Source organism: Talpa europaea (assembly GCF_964194135.1).
Source record: "Talpa europaea genome assembly, chromosome: 1".
NCBI lineage: Eukaryota > Metazoa > Chordata > Mammalia > Eulipotyphla > Talpidae > Talpa > Talpa europaea.
The window spans coordinates 149,058,307-149,077,111 of record NC_140073.1 but is presented as its reverse complement, the minus strand read 5'-3'; the positions used below and the strand labels follow the sequence as shown (position 1 = coordinate 149,077,111).

Sequence of the window (18,805 nt, the reverse complement as noted above, 5' to 3'; positions counted from 1 at the left end):
CGTAGAAAAATCAAAGCTTATAAAGACCATCTAAACATTACCAGAGAAAATAGAAAAATTATTTAGAAAGAAATGGGAATTGCATTTACAATGTATTTACTAGTAATAAGGACCAAAAGAAAATAACACCATGGAATCAAATGCTAAAGAAAAATCAGATATAGAATTTTCTGTCCCATTAAGCCCTCATTAACAAGTAAGAACTAAACAAAAAGCATATCCAGTTAGATAAGCATGGTTTCGATTCCCATGGACCTTCATTTAAAGAAATGGTTATGTCTTTCCGTCATTCAGGTGGATTCCTAGAAGCGGAATCACTAGGACAGATGGTAGATACACTTTCCATGTTTCAAGGAAGCTCCACATGGCTTTCCATAGCTGCTGGCCAGTTTGCACTCCCACCAGCACTGAAAGAGTTTTCCTTTTTCACCACATCCTCATCAGTATTTGCTGTTTCTGTATTTTTTTAAGTATGAGTACACAAAAACACTAACACGACAGTACTCCCACCACCAAGTCACCCACGAACCATCACCGTGGTCTCCTGTGTGCTTCCCTCCCCGGTTTTGATGGCTCTCCCTCTCCATCCCGGCTGTATGTCTCTGGTTTATAGTTTTCTGCCAGTTTCGTCTTTTATTTCCTGATCCCTTTTTTGGTTTCCCTGTGTTTTCCCATCGGTGAAACCATCTGATATTTTTCTCTTTCCTTCTGACTTATTTCATTGAGCACCATCCCTTCCAGCGCCATCCATATTGCTGCGAATGGCATGAGTTTATTTTTTTTTGATCGCTGAATAGTATTCCATTGTGTGTATGTACCACATCAGAAAGATAGTCTTCACTTACTGATTTCGTTACTCCACTATGATGGAAAGGAAGTGCATGTTCAGCAGAAACTGGAATATGATGGTCTCCAGCAACCCTGGTCAGAGGAAGCTTCCAGCTGCAAATAGGCAACATTTTTAATTCATAATAAATTTATAGGAAATAATCTATATGTTAAAAAACTGAGAATACATGTTAGAAAAATAGAAATACACTTTGTATAGAGCTTCCAAACCAGCAGAATAACAGACATGTTTTGAGTACTTTCCTTTTTTTTTAAGAATTTATTTATTTATTTATTTATTTATTTATTTATTTATTTATACAAGCACTGGGGACAGTCAGAAGCGCGGGAGGGTGAGAGAATTCACCAGAGCCAGAGCGGGGAGCAGAGCAGGCAGAAGGACCGAAGGACACTGCTGAGGGGAGCAGCGGGCGGCAGGAGAGGTCTGCGCGCCATGTGGGACCCTCCTCCGGTGGCCGGGGAGCAGCCGGGGATCGAACCGGCGCCGCAGAGGCCACGGGCAGCTTCGCAACCCAGCGCTCAACCGCTGCGCCACCGGGGAGGCCCGTGTTTTGAGTACTTTCTATATGCCTGCCCCTGTGGGGCATGGTGCCATCCTTCCAACCACCCCATGAGAGAACACCACTCTTGCCCTTTTCTAACACACCACTTAGGGCACAGAGACCATCAGTACCTTACCCAAGGCCATATTTTTGGAAGTGGTAGATCCAGAACCCAAACCCAGTGGGTGTCCTTTCAGAGGCTGTGTTCTTTAACACCTGTGCTCTCCTCTAGAGGCAATTTTATTAAACCAGCTTATGGCAGGGGTAGAAGAAGAAAATGGAAACAAAGAGAAAAATGCAGATAGAGAATACAATCATTCAAAATATGTCAATAATAACAATAAATGTAAACGGATTGATTTGGGCCTCCCTGGTGGCGCAAAAGGTTAGGTCACAGGACTATGAAGCTATTCACAGCCACTGCAACATGAGTTCCAGCCCCGGCCAGGGAGCTACCCACATGGCACAGCTGACCTCTCCTGACTCGCCCGCTGCTCCCCTCAGCAGTGTACTTCAGTCAATCTGCCTGTTCTGCTCCCCACTCTGTCTCTGGTGAATCCTCTCACCCCGCTCACCTCTGGTCTGCACCCCAGCTCTTGTATGCATAAACAAATAAATCTTTTTTTAAAAATAACAATAGGGGCTCCCCTGTGGCGCAGCGGTTGAGCGCTGGGTTGCGAAGCTGCCAGCGGCCTCTGTGCCACCGGTTCGGTCCCCGGCTGCTCCCTGGCCACCGGAGGAGGGTCCCACATGGCGCGCAGACCTCTCCTGCCGCCCGCTGCTCCCCTCAGCAGTGTCCTTGGGTCCTTCTGCCTGCTCTGCTCCCCGCTCTGGCTCTGGTGAATTCTCTCACCCTCCCGCGCTTCTGACTGTACCCAGTGCTTGCATAAATAAATAAATAAATCTTTAAAAAAAAAAAAGGAATGGAGTTTACACTTTCTATAAAAAAAAAATAAAATAAATAACAATAAATGCAAATGGATTTTATTGTTTGAGAAATAAGCCAAAGCCTAATTGTAACCTAGGGAGCTGGCATGATCTGGCTCCCCCAAGTCTTTATGCCTCTTCCTATTATTTTTTCACCTTGTATCAAATCACTCTAGCCTCCTTGATGCCCTCAAACCAAGAAGAATACAGTTTCATTGGCACCTTGTTCTCTCTGTCCACTAAGCTGAAATATTATTTCCATCAGTTCTCTCCTCCTTTTCTTCAGTTTACCCTGGCAGTGACGCCTGTTCTAGCTCCTTTACTTTTAAGTGAATTTAAAATTGAACTCTCCATTAGAATTAGAACTCACAGCATTCCTTGTCCCTTGTCCTGCTTTATTTTTCTCCATAGCTGGATCACATCGAACGCGCTTTGCCCTTTGCTTATTTATAGTGTTTCATTGCTGTTTTCCTAACAACAAAATAAATTCCACAGAGAGGTCTACATCTTCTTGTTCATGAATAAATGTCTAGGGGTTTTGAACGGGACTTAGCACCTGGTGCAAAGAAAATAAATATGTATTGAATGAATGAAATGAGCAATAAAAATTTTAAAATGTTTAGAGATAAATAATAAAGCATTGCATAACAAAATGAATGGAAGACTTCTACAGAACACCATTGATGCACTTGAAGTAGATCTGAATAAAGGTCACAATAATAAAGATTCAATGTAGCAAAGCTATCAATTCATCCCAATTGATCCATACAATCCAAGAGGGATTTTCTTAAAACTAAAACAGTAAGGGCTTGGGAAAGAGGAACAACTTGTTTCCAGATACAACTGTCAAGTGCTAGAGACCCAATCTGACCACTCAGGCAAGCTTTGACCCCTGACCATCCTAGCCTTATCCACCTTTCCTCTCTTCTCACCTCCCTGCATGTCTAATGCTGGAAAGACAATAGAACAATCAACCAGCAATCTTTCAGTTTGAAACTTGATGCTATTGAATCAACATTTATTGAAACTTAATCATTTCAAAGCACATAGGTGCATTTGTGATTATAAATGCATTTAATCTTCACAGTGATCCATGGAGATAACCATCCTTATTTTCCCTTTACAGGAAATGCTGTTCAGAAGAGATGAACAAGTTGGTCTCAGAACTGAAACTTCACTGAGTCTGATCCTTATAGGACATGTCTGGAAGCTTGGCCCCCAGTAAGTGTTCATTAAAGCATGCTCATTGTAGGAAAGTCTACGGGTGTTATGATCCTTTGTTTCTCATAAGAGAAAAGAAGGAAATATTTGCAATGCCTTTTGGAAGTCAGATGCATCAGAAACCAAGGGACTTAATTCCCTCCAGCATGTTTTCTTAGATCTGCACAGCGTATTGGAAGATCTGAGTGTATCGCCCATCTTTAAACATGTGGAGATCTCATAGAAAATGAATGAAGATGCTGAGTTTGACAACACTAGAGCTACAATCCTTGTGGGAACAAAGTCTTGTCACTGGGTCGATGCCAAACTCAGAAACTTCATGCATTTTATCTACTTCTCTGTATAAGACCTTTGATTTATAGTTTCTGCAGTGCCCATGTTTTATGGGTAAGATTTAGTAGTGATTTAGTGACAAGCCAGAAGTTAGAGCCTTCAGCCCAGGATCATTGCCTTGTCCATGATATCAGTTCCGATTTTTTGCACACACGCCTATCTCAGGAAGACTTGAAATTCTCATTGTCACTGGAAACTCACCACAAGCCAGCAATGGTCTATCAGATGGCGGACACGCCTTTCCCTATGTGACCTTATGAAAGTCTCTTCATGGCAGAGCTAGGCAAGAAAGATCGCCTCGCATCTGGCTGCAGAGGCACTTAATCCCTTTCATACCAGCTAACCCTTCAGGATCTCTCTCACAGACTCATCAGTATTTCACGGGCGCTGTGCCCATCAAAAGATTCCCATTTCTTCTTCCTTTCCACATGACTGCTCTGCCACTGTGCGGTACTCAAATGTCAAAACAACATCAAGATGGCACACTGCCAAAGCTGCTCCAGACTCTGGGCTTGTTGCAACAACAGATGCTTCCGGTCACCTGGGAAATCACTCCAACAATAGCTACATCTCAGGTTCAAGGTCAAAGTGAATTCTCAGCAAATGCTGCAAAAGTAGAATTTCTCAGCAGCTGTTTAAATAATTTATAACTGCAGGGTGAGGTCCTGCTTGAAAAGTGAGACATAAGATTTCATCTAAGTGACATTTTTCTATTAAGTCATAAAGGGTAAGGCAATTGGGTGTCTCCACACAGGACACATGGTCCAGTGGAGATGATGCAGCCCAAATCCCTGAGTTAGGTCTATTCTGACCTTGTTAGTCCTTTGTCATTGACTAAAACTGAAGGTTCTGACAGATGAGGAAGCCACAAGTCAACTGTGCCCGCCCCCCCCCCCCGCCACATTCCAGGAAGGCATGACTTTATGTCCAGAGAAAGACACGCTTTTTCATCATTTATTTGAGGGGAATTGAAGGCACTTGGTGCCACCTTCAGTTGTCTGGAAAGCAGACATCGGAATGAGGCAAGTCATCTTTTTTAAACTTTGCCCTCAGATCTGGGAGGAGCCAAAGACCTAGTATATTCCCACAGAATCGGGGGCTAGCAATATGAGGTTTACTAGCTGAGGCAGAAGATGAAGGAATTCCCTGTGGCTGTAGAGGGGGGAATAATTTCAAGCACAAGGCAAGCAGGGTGCCCAGACGGGAGTGTGCCTGCAGTGTTCATGGACCCAGAAGGCGATCGTGAGAGGGAAGGGTGGTAAGGGGAAGTCTTGCAGATGGAGTGGGAGCAGAGCAAAATTCAGGGTCACGTGAGACCTTGTCGGTCACCCAGTGGTCTTGCCGTTGGCTCCCGCTGATCAGGAGGCTCCCTGGGGGCGGCTGTGCAGATTGATGGATAATAGCGTGTGTTGAAGTCCTTTTGGAGCCACTCAGGTATGAGGTTTCCAACTGTCAGATTTATGAAATCTAAATACAGGACTCTCATATAGGAGAAATAGTCCTCTATACGATCAACAATTCCTTATAGAGCTGTGGTGAAACAGACAGCAGTATCTGCTAGGTGGTTAGACTGGGTGACATTTAAATCCATCTTATTCCATGTTCCATGTTTCCATAACCAACTTCTACAGCAACTAAAGTGTCTGGCATGTAAATGCTTACTGAAATACAAATACAATTAATCGATCAAAACCGCCTCATTTTTAGACTGTTTAGTAAGCACGGCCTACAATTAAATATATCAAATAAATCTGGTGAGTTCTAAAAAAGAATTTTCCAATCTCTTGTGCTGCCTGTAGCTTTGGGTCAATCAGTACATATTGAGTAGGATAACACCCAAAAAGTCAATATACCAAAAAGAGAAGGAAGTAAATGTGCAGAGAAACTATCACCATGAAAACTTTTCTTTTTTTTTTTTATTTTGTATAGAGGCATATTTTATTTATTTATTTGTTTGTTTGTTTGTTTTTGTTTATACAAGCACTGGGTACAGTCAGAAGCGCGGGAGGGTGAGAGAATTCACCAGAGCCAGAGCAGGGAGCAGAGCAGGCAGAAGGACGGAGGTACACTGCTGAGGGGAGCAGCGGGCGGCAGGAGAGGTCTGCGCGCCATGTGGGACCCTCCTCCGGTGGCCGGGGAGCAGCCGGGGATCGAACCGGCGCTGCAGAGCCTGCGGGAAGCTTCTCAACCCAGCGCTCAACCATTGCGCCACCGGAGAGGCCCACCATGAAAACTTTTCTAATTATTTTCACCCTGTTGCAAAAGAAGCCTATGGTTGAACATCAATTCACTTTCTAGCATACACGGTTGTCAGAGCTTATGCTATCTGAGATTCATGCTTTTCATTCCCAACAAGGAAACCTCTTCGGGAAATAGATAATGAAAGCTGTTAACTGTTGCATGTTCTTCCCATTCAAGATTAATGCTCAACCTGCATCTACTTACATTCCCAAAATATCCCTGAGCAGGTTTGCCCAAGCAAACACTCCAAAACCAACCAACAGGAAAATATAAGATAAAAACCTACTGAGAAGTACTAATGTGGCCCTTTGGCCTTGAGGGATTTAGGTATAACTATCAATTTATTGTTTAAATATCACCACAGTTCACATGGCCCCTATAATTTTGGTTACCCTAATTGACAGGTGTCAAAATTAATAATTTGCAATACTGAACTCTGACAGTACCTGAAGATTCTTCTGGGCTAGTTTTGATGTCCTTGTGGCAATTGGTGATCCCAGAAAAAGCTGGGGCCAAAGATCCCAGGGCCAGAGGGTGGTGCCTCCAAGGATGAGTTCATGAGAGAAACAAGAAACTCTTCCTCAGTGGAAATTTTTACAGTAGTCTCGTCTTTTCTGACACAAAGCTATATTCTAGAACTGTGGATTGATATGAAATGAATGATGCAGAGAAAAGCTCTGCCCTGAAAAACAAAACCAGAATGAATAAGTCATGGAGATCCTTTACCTCCCTTGACAACCTAACCCTAGGTGCTGAAAGATGGTGCAGGGAAGAAAGACACGTATTGTTCAAAAAGGTTTATGGGCGGGCTCACCCAGTCCTGTTGAGTAGATTATGCATTTGGTGCATGAAGAAACATTGTCCTGTTGGAGAAGCAGACCAGAGTGACATAGAAAAGGCAATGGAAGCTAACAGCCAGCTCAGGGGAGTCATCCAAGAAATGCAGAAAGAAATCAACAAACTGGAGAAAGAAAATCAAGCCCTCCGCATGAAACTCACTGCAAGCTCTCAGAAAGCTCCAGGTTCAGAGGATGAAAGCGAAGAAGTCTCGGATGTTGGTAACCCAGGAGAAGTGCCTGGACAATCTCTAGCAACTCTTCCTGGGGGTGTTTCCACTGATTCAGCAACAGCTGCACATGAACACCAAGGTACCTCATATCCACAGCTCTTGTGGGCAGTGCCCATCTTTGTAACTATGTCCTAAATCATTTTATTTAGGCTATTACATGACTGCATAATTTGGTATTAACAGGGTGCGGGGGAGGGGGGGGTTGTTGAGTTCCATCCTTTTACTCGTATTAGATTAGCTGCAAAACTCTAGACAAAAACTTCTTTAGGGCCTCCCCTGGTGGCACAGACAGTTGAGCGCAGCACTGTAAAGCTGTCCGCAGCCTCTGCAGCCCGGATTTGATCCCAGCCAGCTGGCGAGAACCCCACATGGTGCAGCAGACCTCTCCTGTCATGCCCGCTGCTCCCCTCAGCAGTGTATTTCAGTCTGCCTGCTCTGTTCCCTGCTCTGTGTCTGGTAAATCCTCTCACCCTCCCGTGAATCTGGCCTGTACCCCCATTCTTGTATAAATAAATAAATAAATCTTTGGGGAAAAAAAAACTTCTTTAGTATCTCCAAGCAACATATTTGATCAACACTGAAACTATTTCCAGATATGCCAGGGATGATAAGAAGGACAGTTTTGTGGGAATCGATGACATTAAAGACAATGTGATTTTTCCTCCTTGACTTCACGCATTTCAAAGCTGCATCACAGAACACTGAATGGGTGTATGTCAAATTGCTCTCTGAGGCTAGAACGGCATTGCACATCAGTTAAGTGTCTGGATACCAGAGTTAGACAAGTATGGCTGCTGAGGATGAGTCACTTAAGTCACTTGGCTCTGTGCTAGTTAATGTCTTTATTTTTTTTCTCATTTAGAAGTAGTAAGTGAGTAATATTCTTGTAGTTCTTTTACACAAATGTGAAGACTAACTGCAATAATTTAGACTGATTAGGATAGCATTTAGCAAGCCTACAACAAGAAGTAAATACTCTTTCTTATCTATGTTTTACAAAAAGCTTTTCTGTCTTATAAGAATGTATACTGCACATAATTTGACATACCAGGATCAATGTCTAAAACATAATAATAATCAAATCTCTCTCCTTTTATGGGAAAGAATTTTGGCTCAGAAGGCTAAATATGAGACTAGAAACCAGCAGAGAAAAATATCTGTTCTACATTTAAATTGTGAGAGTTTGCTTCTACACAGCCTATCCAAATAATTGGTATACATGATCAAATACTCAAAGTACTTAGTATCATCTGTCAAAAGCTTCAGGCTGTGTCATTTAGATGCTCTAAACAGCTTGACAATGGAAGATGTCTTATTTATCAGTGGGTTGTCTCCATTACAGCGATTTCTCTCAAGTATGGGACCCCATATTTCAAAGCAGGGGGCAGATTCCACTCAGGGTCATGCTAACAACCATATAGTGCTGTGTTAAAGGCAGTTTCCCTCTTGTTGATAAGAAACTAAGGATACAGGCTATTTGTGATCTAGGGACATAAATTAACCGAGAGCTTATTTGCTAATCAGTCTAGTTGAATTTAGAATAACTAACTTTGCTATCATTAGCATTATTTCTTCCATTGTGTTTTCCTCTATAAACAAATTGTTTTATAAGACTTTTAAACAGAACTGTTTATGTCTATCAATAGTCATAAAGCTATTTTTAGATTATTCTAGAAGCTAAATATCATGACCAAAGGAAGTATTTAAAGATAATTTATAAATAGCATTTGCAGGGCCTCCCTGGTGGTGCAGGGAGTCTCAGTGCTATCAATCTATCACCAGCCACTGTGGCCTGAGTAAGATCTCTGGTTAGGGAGCTGACCCACATGGTACAGCAGACCTCTTCTGTCTCGCCCACTCTCCCCTCAGCAGTGTATTTCAGTAGATCCGCCTGTTCTGCTCCCCACTCTGTCTCTGGTGAATCCTCCCACCACCGCACCTCTGGCCTACACCCCAGTTCTTGTATTCATAAATAAATTTAATAAAAAATTTTAAACAAATAAATAGTATTTGCAGTTAGCCACTTCAGGTACATTTGAACTTAAGCTTTCCTTCCCCCAGCCTTCTGCCAGAAATTTTGTCTTCTGCTGTTCCAAATTATAAAAGGCCAGAGAAGTCTCAGCTTTTTTTTTTTTTTTACAGTGGCCATAATAATCTACTGTCTGCCTTCTGTAGATGTGTGCCACAAACTTAAAGGAAATAATTGTGCTTGGTACTCTCAAAACCTAGACACATGGCTTCCTACCCTTCCCTGCTACTTAATGGCAAAGAAAGAACATATATTAAACAAATATTAGGTGATTGAGAAAATGAAAGTCAGGCTTGGAGGTCAGTGTGGTTAGCCCCATGGGTGACAACTAGCTATATCAGTAGGGGTGAAATGACAGGCCCCAAGCCACAGAGTCAGCATAGGTTAGTGCTGGTGTTCAGACAAACCAAGACTCCCTAAAATGAAGCTCTTTTAGTCAAGGTGTTTCAGTTACAAGTATCATTGAAGATTTCATTTACTTTTTTTTTTTTTATAGAGGCATGCTTTATTCATTTGTTTGCTGGTTTGTTTGTTTGTTTTGTTTTATACATGCACTGGGCAAAGTCAGAAGCGCGGGAGGGCGAGAGAATTCACCAGAGCCAGAGCGGGGAGCAGAGCAGGCAGAAGGACCGAAGTACACTGCTGAGGGGAGCAGCGGGCGGCAGGAGAGGTCTGCACGCCATGTGGGACCCCCCTCTGGTGGCCGGGGAGCAGCCGGGGATCGAACCGGCGCCGCAGAGGCCGCGCGCAGCCTCGCAACCCAGCGCTCAACCGCTGCGCCACCGGGGAGGCCCGATTTCATTTACTTTAGAGAAAGACAGTTGCAACATTTATAGGTAGACACTGAACTGCAAACCTTCAGAAACAAAGGCCCTGGATGTTCCCACCTCTCTTGGTAACAGCCTGCTTTTCTCACACCAGGCACATTTGATTCTCTCCACAAGTTTGCTTTCACCTCATTTAACAGGGATCCTCATCATCACCAGCCCAGCTAAAGCCAACATCCACAGGATAGACCAGTTCTGCTTTTGGTGGACATTCCCTTGATCAGGAGCTGTGGCTGTGCAGGCTCTTCTGGAATCAGAAGTGAGGAGGCTATGAAGTGTTGTTACCTCTAGAAGATCCATGTTCTTCCCATTTTAAAGTCTAGTTTTATTAGGGGTCTCCCCAGTGACCTAAGTGTTACGTCTCAGCACTATCACCGCTACAGCCTAAGTTCTATCCCCGGCCAGGGAGCTGACCCACATGGCGCAGCAGACCTCTCTTGTCATGCTCGCTGCTCCCCTCAGCAGTGTATTTCAGTAGATCCACCTGTTCTGCCCCCCACTCTGTCTCTGCCAAATCCTCTCATTCTCCCAACCCCCATACAGCTCTGGCCTATACCCCAGTTCTCCTACACACACACACACTCACAAACAAGTTAAAAAATAGTATTTTATTGTCTGTATATGTTCTGTCTCTGTTCAAATGCTATGTTCTCAGAAGGGTCTTCCCTGACTCTGCTATTATTTAGCCCCCACAACCTTTCCCTTCCCCATCTCTATCCCTGTGCACTTAATTTATCTCTCTAGACTATATCACTACCTGAATATTATCACATACTGTTTGCTTATCATCTATCTGCCACACAAGGTAAGCTTTATACAGGCAAGAATTTTGTGTTATTTACTAACACATCCCCACAAGTTAAAAATATGCCTGGTACATAAAATAAATCAATGAATGAATGTCTTTTATGCAAAAAATAAACCAAAAAAATAGTTTGCCTTGTTAGCTTCAATAAAGTACTAGCCATCTATTTTTCCATGTATGGATATCATAAAATATGGGATTTCTTCCTTTAAATTTTGTGTCTCCCATACAGACAATGTCATGATTGTTAGACGCTATTCCATTTCCTCACTGTTTCATTCATTTGCTGCAAATGATCCCTGGAAAGCTGGGAAAAGACATCCACATAGAGGGATTCCAGAAGCTCAGGGAACAATTAAATCACTGGCGTGTTCTTCAATTAAGAAGCAAGACAATGAAGAAAAGACACTTGTGGCAGAGTCCTTAACCAGCAACAGTCCCAGCCAAAGATCCTGTCCTGAGCATGGCCCTGGTTTCAGGTAACGTACACTAAGCCTCAAACTAGTTTGTGAGCACAAGCTGCGACGGCTAGTTAGGCATTGACTTGTGTAAGCAAGTTCTTACCTATCAATAGTGGAGAAAACAAAACCAAGAAGGCTCTGAAGCCAAAATAATATCCATCCCTTTATTTATTTTGGGGTAGGGGGATTTCACTTTTTCTTTGCAGAAACTCTTTTTATATGTACTATGTTAAACCTTTTCATTTGATGCAAATAATATTTATTTACTTATTTTTATTGAGGTAACATTGCTTTACAACATTGTTTGTGATTGAGAGTTATAAGGTCTCCTGCTTTAGGTGTTGTTACTACATCAACCTACCACCAAAAACCCATAGTGTTCCACCACTATGGGAACCCACCCACCATAGCCTCAATTCTATAATCAGATATCTGGGTGTTGTTTTTGGTTTGGTTTTATCTGACCCTGTGCTCAGTTTCCCTATATTCCACATGTAAGTGTCACCATCTATGATTTGTCTTTTTCCTTCTGACTTATTTCACTTAACATAACTCCCTCCAGTTCCATTCATGTTGTCACAAATGGCAAGAGCTTATCTTTTTTATAGCTTGGTAGTATTCCATTGTGCAGATAGACCACATATTCCTAATCCCCACATCTGCTTGGGCACTAGGTTGTTTGCATCTCGTGTATGTCCATTTCAGGAATCAGAAGAGAAAAATGTATTTGAGGTGAAATTGGCACACATTAAGAGATGTCTTTAATTATGCAGAACACTTAATTAGACTGCATTTACTATCAAGCATTATAAATCATACCCTGAACTTGACACTGGTGATACAAGATTCAGCAAAAGCAAAACACTACGTTCGAACTTTCATTTAGTGAAAGACACACAAGTAAAGTGACTCTACAACAGGTACGTCTGAGAAAGACACACCTTTTGGGAGCCAAACACAGAATTCCTCTCTGAGGATAAACTGCATTTGTGAAGGAAGGTACTTTAATGGGTTTTCATGGGGGAAGAGAGAGGGGGTATAAAAAAGACAACCCTTACTATAACTCACAAAGGCCAAGAAACAGAAAATGAAGCTGTTTGGCAAAGAATATGAATCATGAATTGATTCTGAGAAGTTTAAAGCAGCCTAAGAATGGGAGCGATTAGGAAAACATTTGTGAGAAGACAGGGCAGGGAGAGGGGCACCCTAGAACCCCCAAACCTGCCTGCTCTAAATAGGTTCTGCCATTCACCACATCAAGATGAAACATACAAGACCTTTAAATAAAAGGAACTTTAATACAATTAGTGAACAATACAGAAAAGACAAAGAATATAGTCTCCAAATCAAGCACCCGAAGTTACCCATCCCCTTATGGATAAAAGTCCACCCAAACGGGGTTGGCCCAGAGCCAGGCTCAAAAGCCTGCCATGAATCTAATGCACCTTCTGGCAGGGACCCATAGAAAAGGGTCAGAAATGCAAGACAAGTCTGGGAGGAAAAGAGCAAAATCGAAATCAACATAAAAGCTGCCATTGTCACCACCCCCTGGGTCTCTCACCCATGTGTCTTCCAACCAGTCCAGGACTAAGAAGCAAGCACAGCTTCTTTAATGTCTCTCTGCTCCAAGTGCCTCCTGCAGGCCTCCTTTTGGCTCTCCATCCCTCCTTCCTCAGTCTCCTCTCAGCTTCTGCTCCTCCCTGCTCAGCTCCACCCTCCTTTTGGGTGGAACAGGGAACTTGGAACCTCCCCTTTTCCTGGGTACCACCCTGTTACAGAGCCAAAGTTAATTTCTGAACAAAATTATCATTATCGAGCATAATCGATGAGTTCTGCTGCATAGAACATGGCCTCCCTTTCCCCACACTCTGATTCCTACCCTCTGATTCCCAGGTAGGCCCTGAGTCCTCAGCCACTGCAATTCTACATTTCCTGTGCATAGAAGGAGAAAAATACGAAAAAGAGTCTGAGTGTCACGATCAGTTTATCACATGGAAGAGAAAATAGAATAGATACAGTTGTTGAGAGAAGAATAAGCAAGTCGTTGAATTCAGCAGTGGCGGGATAACCATAAGTACTAAGCTACAAGGATTTATATAAATATTAGGAAGAACACTGAACTTCCCCCAGGATGTGGAATACAAAGGTCGAATCTATTTTATTTGAGTTCTACAACACAAGATGAAAACCATGATTGCTGGTAGAAAGATCTGTTACAGGTGCATAAAGAGTGCCCTGGGTCATGAGGACAGCTGGATTGAGCCAGAAAAACCAAAATGGAAAGGTCATGTGGGATCCCAGCCCACCTTGTTCTCGGGGATATTACCTTGGTGCCGAGTTCCTGCTTGTCAGCTAGGTGTAGGGCCAGGCAGGGGGCCACTCACCAAAGGCAGAAGTCCTGGTATGAAGAACAAACTGGGAACTAGTATCTGCTGATAACAGCAGGCAGGTGTTTAGAGGGAATAATAGAGCCCCCCAGGCAATAGCTCCTGGTCACTCCACCCCTATTTACATCCCCAATAACAGCTTCCCCCAGGCATGTACACTCCCTGCTTACCTGCTCCACCTTTGTATTCAATGCAAATAGATAGGAGATGCCTTTAGATGGGGGCTGGACATCACTTCCAGTGTAGCCCCTCTTGGCTTCTTGTTGCTCCACATGGTCTATGAGTGATCTTTCCCTCATTCTGTGCTGCTCCCAACACTGTGCCCTGCAGGCCACAAGGTCATCTCATGTGAAGCAAAAAAAAAAAAAAAGAGAGACAAGAACATAGAACAATGCCAAGGGGGAAAATGTTAGGGGCAAAGGGGTGCCTGCAGCAGAGTATTAAGTCCCTTTTAAGCATGTGGGTGAGGGGACCCACAGTCAGGCAACCGTTTTTTATCGGGCTGCCCTGTAACAAAACCATGAGGAGTGAAGTGGATAAGGATAGAGAAATAAGCACGATCCATCATAAAAGGTCTTCCCTAGAATGCCAGCAGTAAGAAACGAGTAGAAAACTAGTAAAAATCTATCTTTATGAAAAATTTCAAAATATAGAAATATTCAGAAACTAATGTTACAAATATCAAAGGTATTCATCTGTAAGTATTGACTTTTTTTCAGATAATTTTCAGATACACAAAAGGGAAACGTGTCACTGATACAGGGGAAGATTCTCTGTCTCTCTTCCCCAGTCCTCCTGAGGGGCAAGTGCTGTCACGAGTTTGGTTTCCATCTTTTCAGTCCACTTTTTAGATTTTCACTACATGCATTCACTCATCCATACACCCTGAAGGGGGGCTGTGTGCTGGGGGATCCTTGGCCTGGGGGACACAGCAGGAAGGAGAGCTGTCAGTAACCCCTGTCCACGTGGGAGATTTTCCTTTTATAGCGTGATAATCAATAAACATGAAAATATGTCAAGTATATATTATGTTCATGGAGGTAAATATTAAAGAGAACAGTAAATCAATAAAAAGGAAAAACGAGGGCCTCCCCGGTGGCACAGTGGATTGAGCGCTGAGCTGTGAAGCTGTCCGCAGCCTCCGCAGCGAGGGTTCGATTCCCGTCAATTCTGGCCAGCCGGGGAGCTATCTACATGGCGCAGCAGACTTCTCCTGCCTCGCCTGCTGCTCCCCTTGTTACAGGGCAGGGAGAGGGGCATCCCAGACCCTGCAAACCTGCCTGCTCTAAATGGGTTCTGCCATCCGCCGCATCAACACAAAACATATGAGACTTTAATGGGAAGGAACTTTAATAAAACTAGGAAACAATCCAGGAAAGGCAAAAGAGTCTAGTTTCTAAATGAAGCACCCAAAGTACCCCTCCCCTCATGGGTAAAAGTCCATCCAAATGGGACTGGCCCAGAACAAGGCCCCAAAGCCTGCCACAAGTCTAAAGCACCTTCCAGTGAGGACCCACAGAAAAGGATCAGAAACAAGCAGACCAGTCTGGAAGGAAAAGAGCAAAATCAAAATCAAGACAAAAACCGCCATTGTCACCTCCCCACGGATCTCACCCACATCTTTGTCACCCAGTCCATGACCCAAAGGCAAGTGCAGTTTCTTCATGTGTCTCTGCTCCATGCGCCTCCTCCAGGTCTCCTTTTGGCTCCATTCTGCTTCCTTCCTTCCTCAGTCTCCTCTGCAGCTTCTTCTCTCTGCTCAGCTCCACCCTCCCTTGCGTGGGGCAGGGAATCTGGAACCTCCCCTTTCCCCGGGGAAAACCATGTTACACCCTCCACAGTGTCTTAGGTCTGTCTGCCTGTTCTGCTCCCCGCTCTCTCTGGTGAATTCTCTCACCTTCCCACACCTCTGACCTCTACCCCAGTTCTTGCATAAATAAATAAATCTTAAAAAAAGGAAAAACAAGAGTGAGAGAAATAAGCATTGCTGAAATGTTTTGCACAGTATGACCAGATAACACTTGCAGTTGAGTACAGAAGGGACAGAGACTGAGCTCTGAGGATTCCTGGGGGTCTCTCCATGCACCAAGAACAGCAAATGCAAGAGCCCCGCATTGGTGGGCATAGTGTTCAGGGTCAAAAAGGAACACGGTGTGACTGTAGATGAGCAAGGAGGACAGAGAACTAAGGGCACAACATTTGGGACAGACTTTTAGGCCCTTCCAAAAACTCTGGATTTATTCTAAGTAAATTTGGGTGCATAACATACTCTTTTTATTTAAAAAATAATAATTTCTGGAAACATGTTTTGAAAAGACTCCAGGAAAACAATAAAGAAAACAAGGAAACCAGGTTTAGAACTAAAAAATATACTCTAGGCAAGAGATTGTTATTTAGCAGCCAAGGGTAATAGCAATGGATGTGATTTGGGGTATGTTTTGAAGCCAAGAAAACTTGTTGACAACTCAAATGTGGGATGTGGAAACAATTGAACTCCCAGCCATTGGGTCCCCTGTTCTTTCAAAGAGACAGGGAAGAAAGATAGAGATGAATCCTTTGATTAATTTATATATACACAGATATCTGCACATATATAATTTTTATTAAGCAAAAAACACATCTCTATGTGCAGAATATCCAGGTATATAAAAGCACTAAATGTTCACTGTAAAAAAATTGAAAATTACAAAATATAAATGCAAGATCTAATGTAACAAAAATATAAAAAGGAAAATCATCCATAATCCCACTACTTAAATAGCCACCATTTAGATTTTGATGGAGATCTTTCCAGGCTTGGGTTTACATATTTTGAAATTGTACACTGCATATATTGTAATGGGACTTTTTTTGCATTACATTCTCACAGACCTAACAATGCTGAGAAATATGGTAACCTTCCAGTTTCTATTTATATTATTTTCTATGACAGTTTCAAAACCTAGCCAATATTTTTAATGCCTTATTTTTCTAAAGTAAAATGTTTTCCAACCTCCAAGCTGCCAACAAATAGACTATTTAAAACACAATCCATTTCTAATTTAAACTCTACTTTAATGTGAAGGATTGAGCCAACTGCAGGGCTGAGTTAAAACAAGAAAGTCAGTAATGACTTAAAATCAACAGCGGGGTTGGCAGCAAATGCAGTCAGATTGAGAACTGTTGAGGATGAATTAAGTATGTATTTTTGGTAGCATTTTCTTATTTTCTCTTTGACTTTCTCAAGAGTTAACTAGTAAAATGACATGTCATTACATTATTTCTCTGATTATTTTTACATATTCATTCACTTTCTAATTGCTGTCAAGGAATTTTACAAAGATTATCTGAAACTTATGTGTTTGAATTGGCTTTTGAGTCAATCAGACATCATACCAAATTTGTTTTTCCATTATTACACCAGGAATGTATTTTACAGAATAATTCCATTGTCAATATTTCGAGGAACCAACTCTTTCCATAAATGGAGATAAGATTTAAATTTTTCCTTAATTTTGACATAAAAATCTGACCTTTCTCTCCTGCATTTAAGGAAAAAATCATCTCAGACTGTTGAAAAGTTTAAAGAAAAGGGTTCAAATCAGACAATTAAAATTAGTGGCAATATTTTATGCATTTCACTGATAGGCACTATCAGACTCATTAAAACAAATACATTCTCTTCTTTCCCATCACTAAAGTGGTTAAGAAAGCAGCCACTGGAATCTGGAGACTAAAATCCCAAATTCATCATTCACAAGCAACATGACTAAAGTTATTTGTCTGTTTTGTACCATTGTGTAGTCTTTTTTGGGATAAAGAGAATCTTAAGAGCAGTTACCTCCTGTTTAGGGACGAGTAAGTGAGACAGTCATCCTACTGTCACCCAGGGGCAGAAGGGCTGGTGTCTATTGATCCAACACATGGAACCTTTGACCTGCCTCCTCAGGGAGGGAGCAGATGTGTCGTCTAGACACAAGTTGCTAAATACCGTTCAGTGAAATTATGACCTCACCTAACAGCACTAAGAGAGAGAACAAAAGTGAAGAAAAGGCAATAATTTGAAGGACTATTCCTTAGATGATTCCTGCAAGCAGCCTGGTTTATGTCATGACAGCATCAGAGGGGAAGGACACTACCCATCATCTGTGCCTGTCAGTCCTCTCACCCCTTTATTCATAACATAGGATGGACATTCAGTTCATTCAAAGTCCACAGCTGCAGATTGAACTGGATCATAAAAGAATTGGCTCAAATTTCTGTTTCATTCCAACTGAAGAGGTCTCACGTGCAAAGACCCTTTCCTGACACAATGACATTCTTCAACTTTGGACATAAAACTAGTAATGCCCGATGTGCAGCCCCTCCCTCAATAGTTTTACATTTTAGTTTTATCAACACTATACATGGGACTTCATGAAAATGTTAATTCTTATACCTATTCTTATATGATTATTGAACAAATCAAATAATAGTAATTATTCGTTTGTATTATTTAACAATTGAACAAATTTCTTGAATTTTGAACAAATTACTTCAAGGATATATTTTAACGAGATGATACTTGGTGACTTGAAAAAAAGAGCAGATAATGACTCACTGAAAATCCTGGCTTATGCTGCCCTTATTCTGCTTTCTTTAGGGACAAGATGAAGACAGTCAGTTTCCAATTGCCCATGGACATTTCTTCATATTCCAAAAATGCAAGTTCTTTGAAATACCCACCAAATCAGACCACAAACCAACTCAGTACTGTTGCAGAATAGACTGTGCGAGGTGATGAAACTTACAATTGTTTCCCGAGAGATGCAAACCCTAAGGATGCATTGGGCCAATGTTTTCTGCTGCACAGACCTCTGGCAAGATGCCCAGAAAGACACACAAAATGCTCAGTGTCCGTTCAGTGGACTTGTCAATCCACTTGGCCAAGAACTGGAAGGGGTTGCTTTATGTTGTTGTTGAATGATAATGTCTATGTCTGCACAGGCTATTGTAGTCTCTCCATGCAGCATGTAAGCAATTAAGTGTAATTAATTTAATTAAATTGCATGCTGTGATCAATCTTTGTGTGATGCCATCGGGAAATGCTGCTGTTACATTGTGTCACTTTCCCAATGAAACTCTAACAAGTCTAG

At 42.2% G+C, this 18,805-nt stretch overlaps 1 protein-coding gene across 1 annotated transcript; it reads left to right on the top strand.

Annotated features, from left to right (window-relative positions):
• Window positions 1-7,014: 7,014 nt before the first annotated feature.
• Window positions 7,015-18,506, top strand: CCDC195 (coiled-coil domain containing 195; the record flags this gene model as incomplete). Its single annotated transcript, XM_084227828.1, has 3 exons — window positions 7,015-7,261; window positions 11,076-11,322; window positions 18,313-18,506. The coding sequence occupies 3 exons, from the start codon at window positions 7,015-7,017 to the stop codon at window positions 18,434-18,436; spliced, it is 618 nt and encodes a 205-aa protein (XP_084083954.1). The 3' UTR covers window positions 18,437-18,506.
• Window positions 18,507-18,805: the final 299 nt, after the last annotated feature.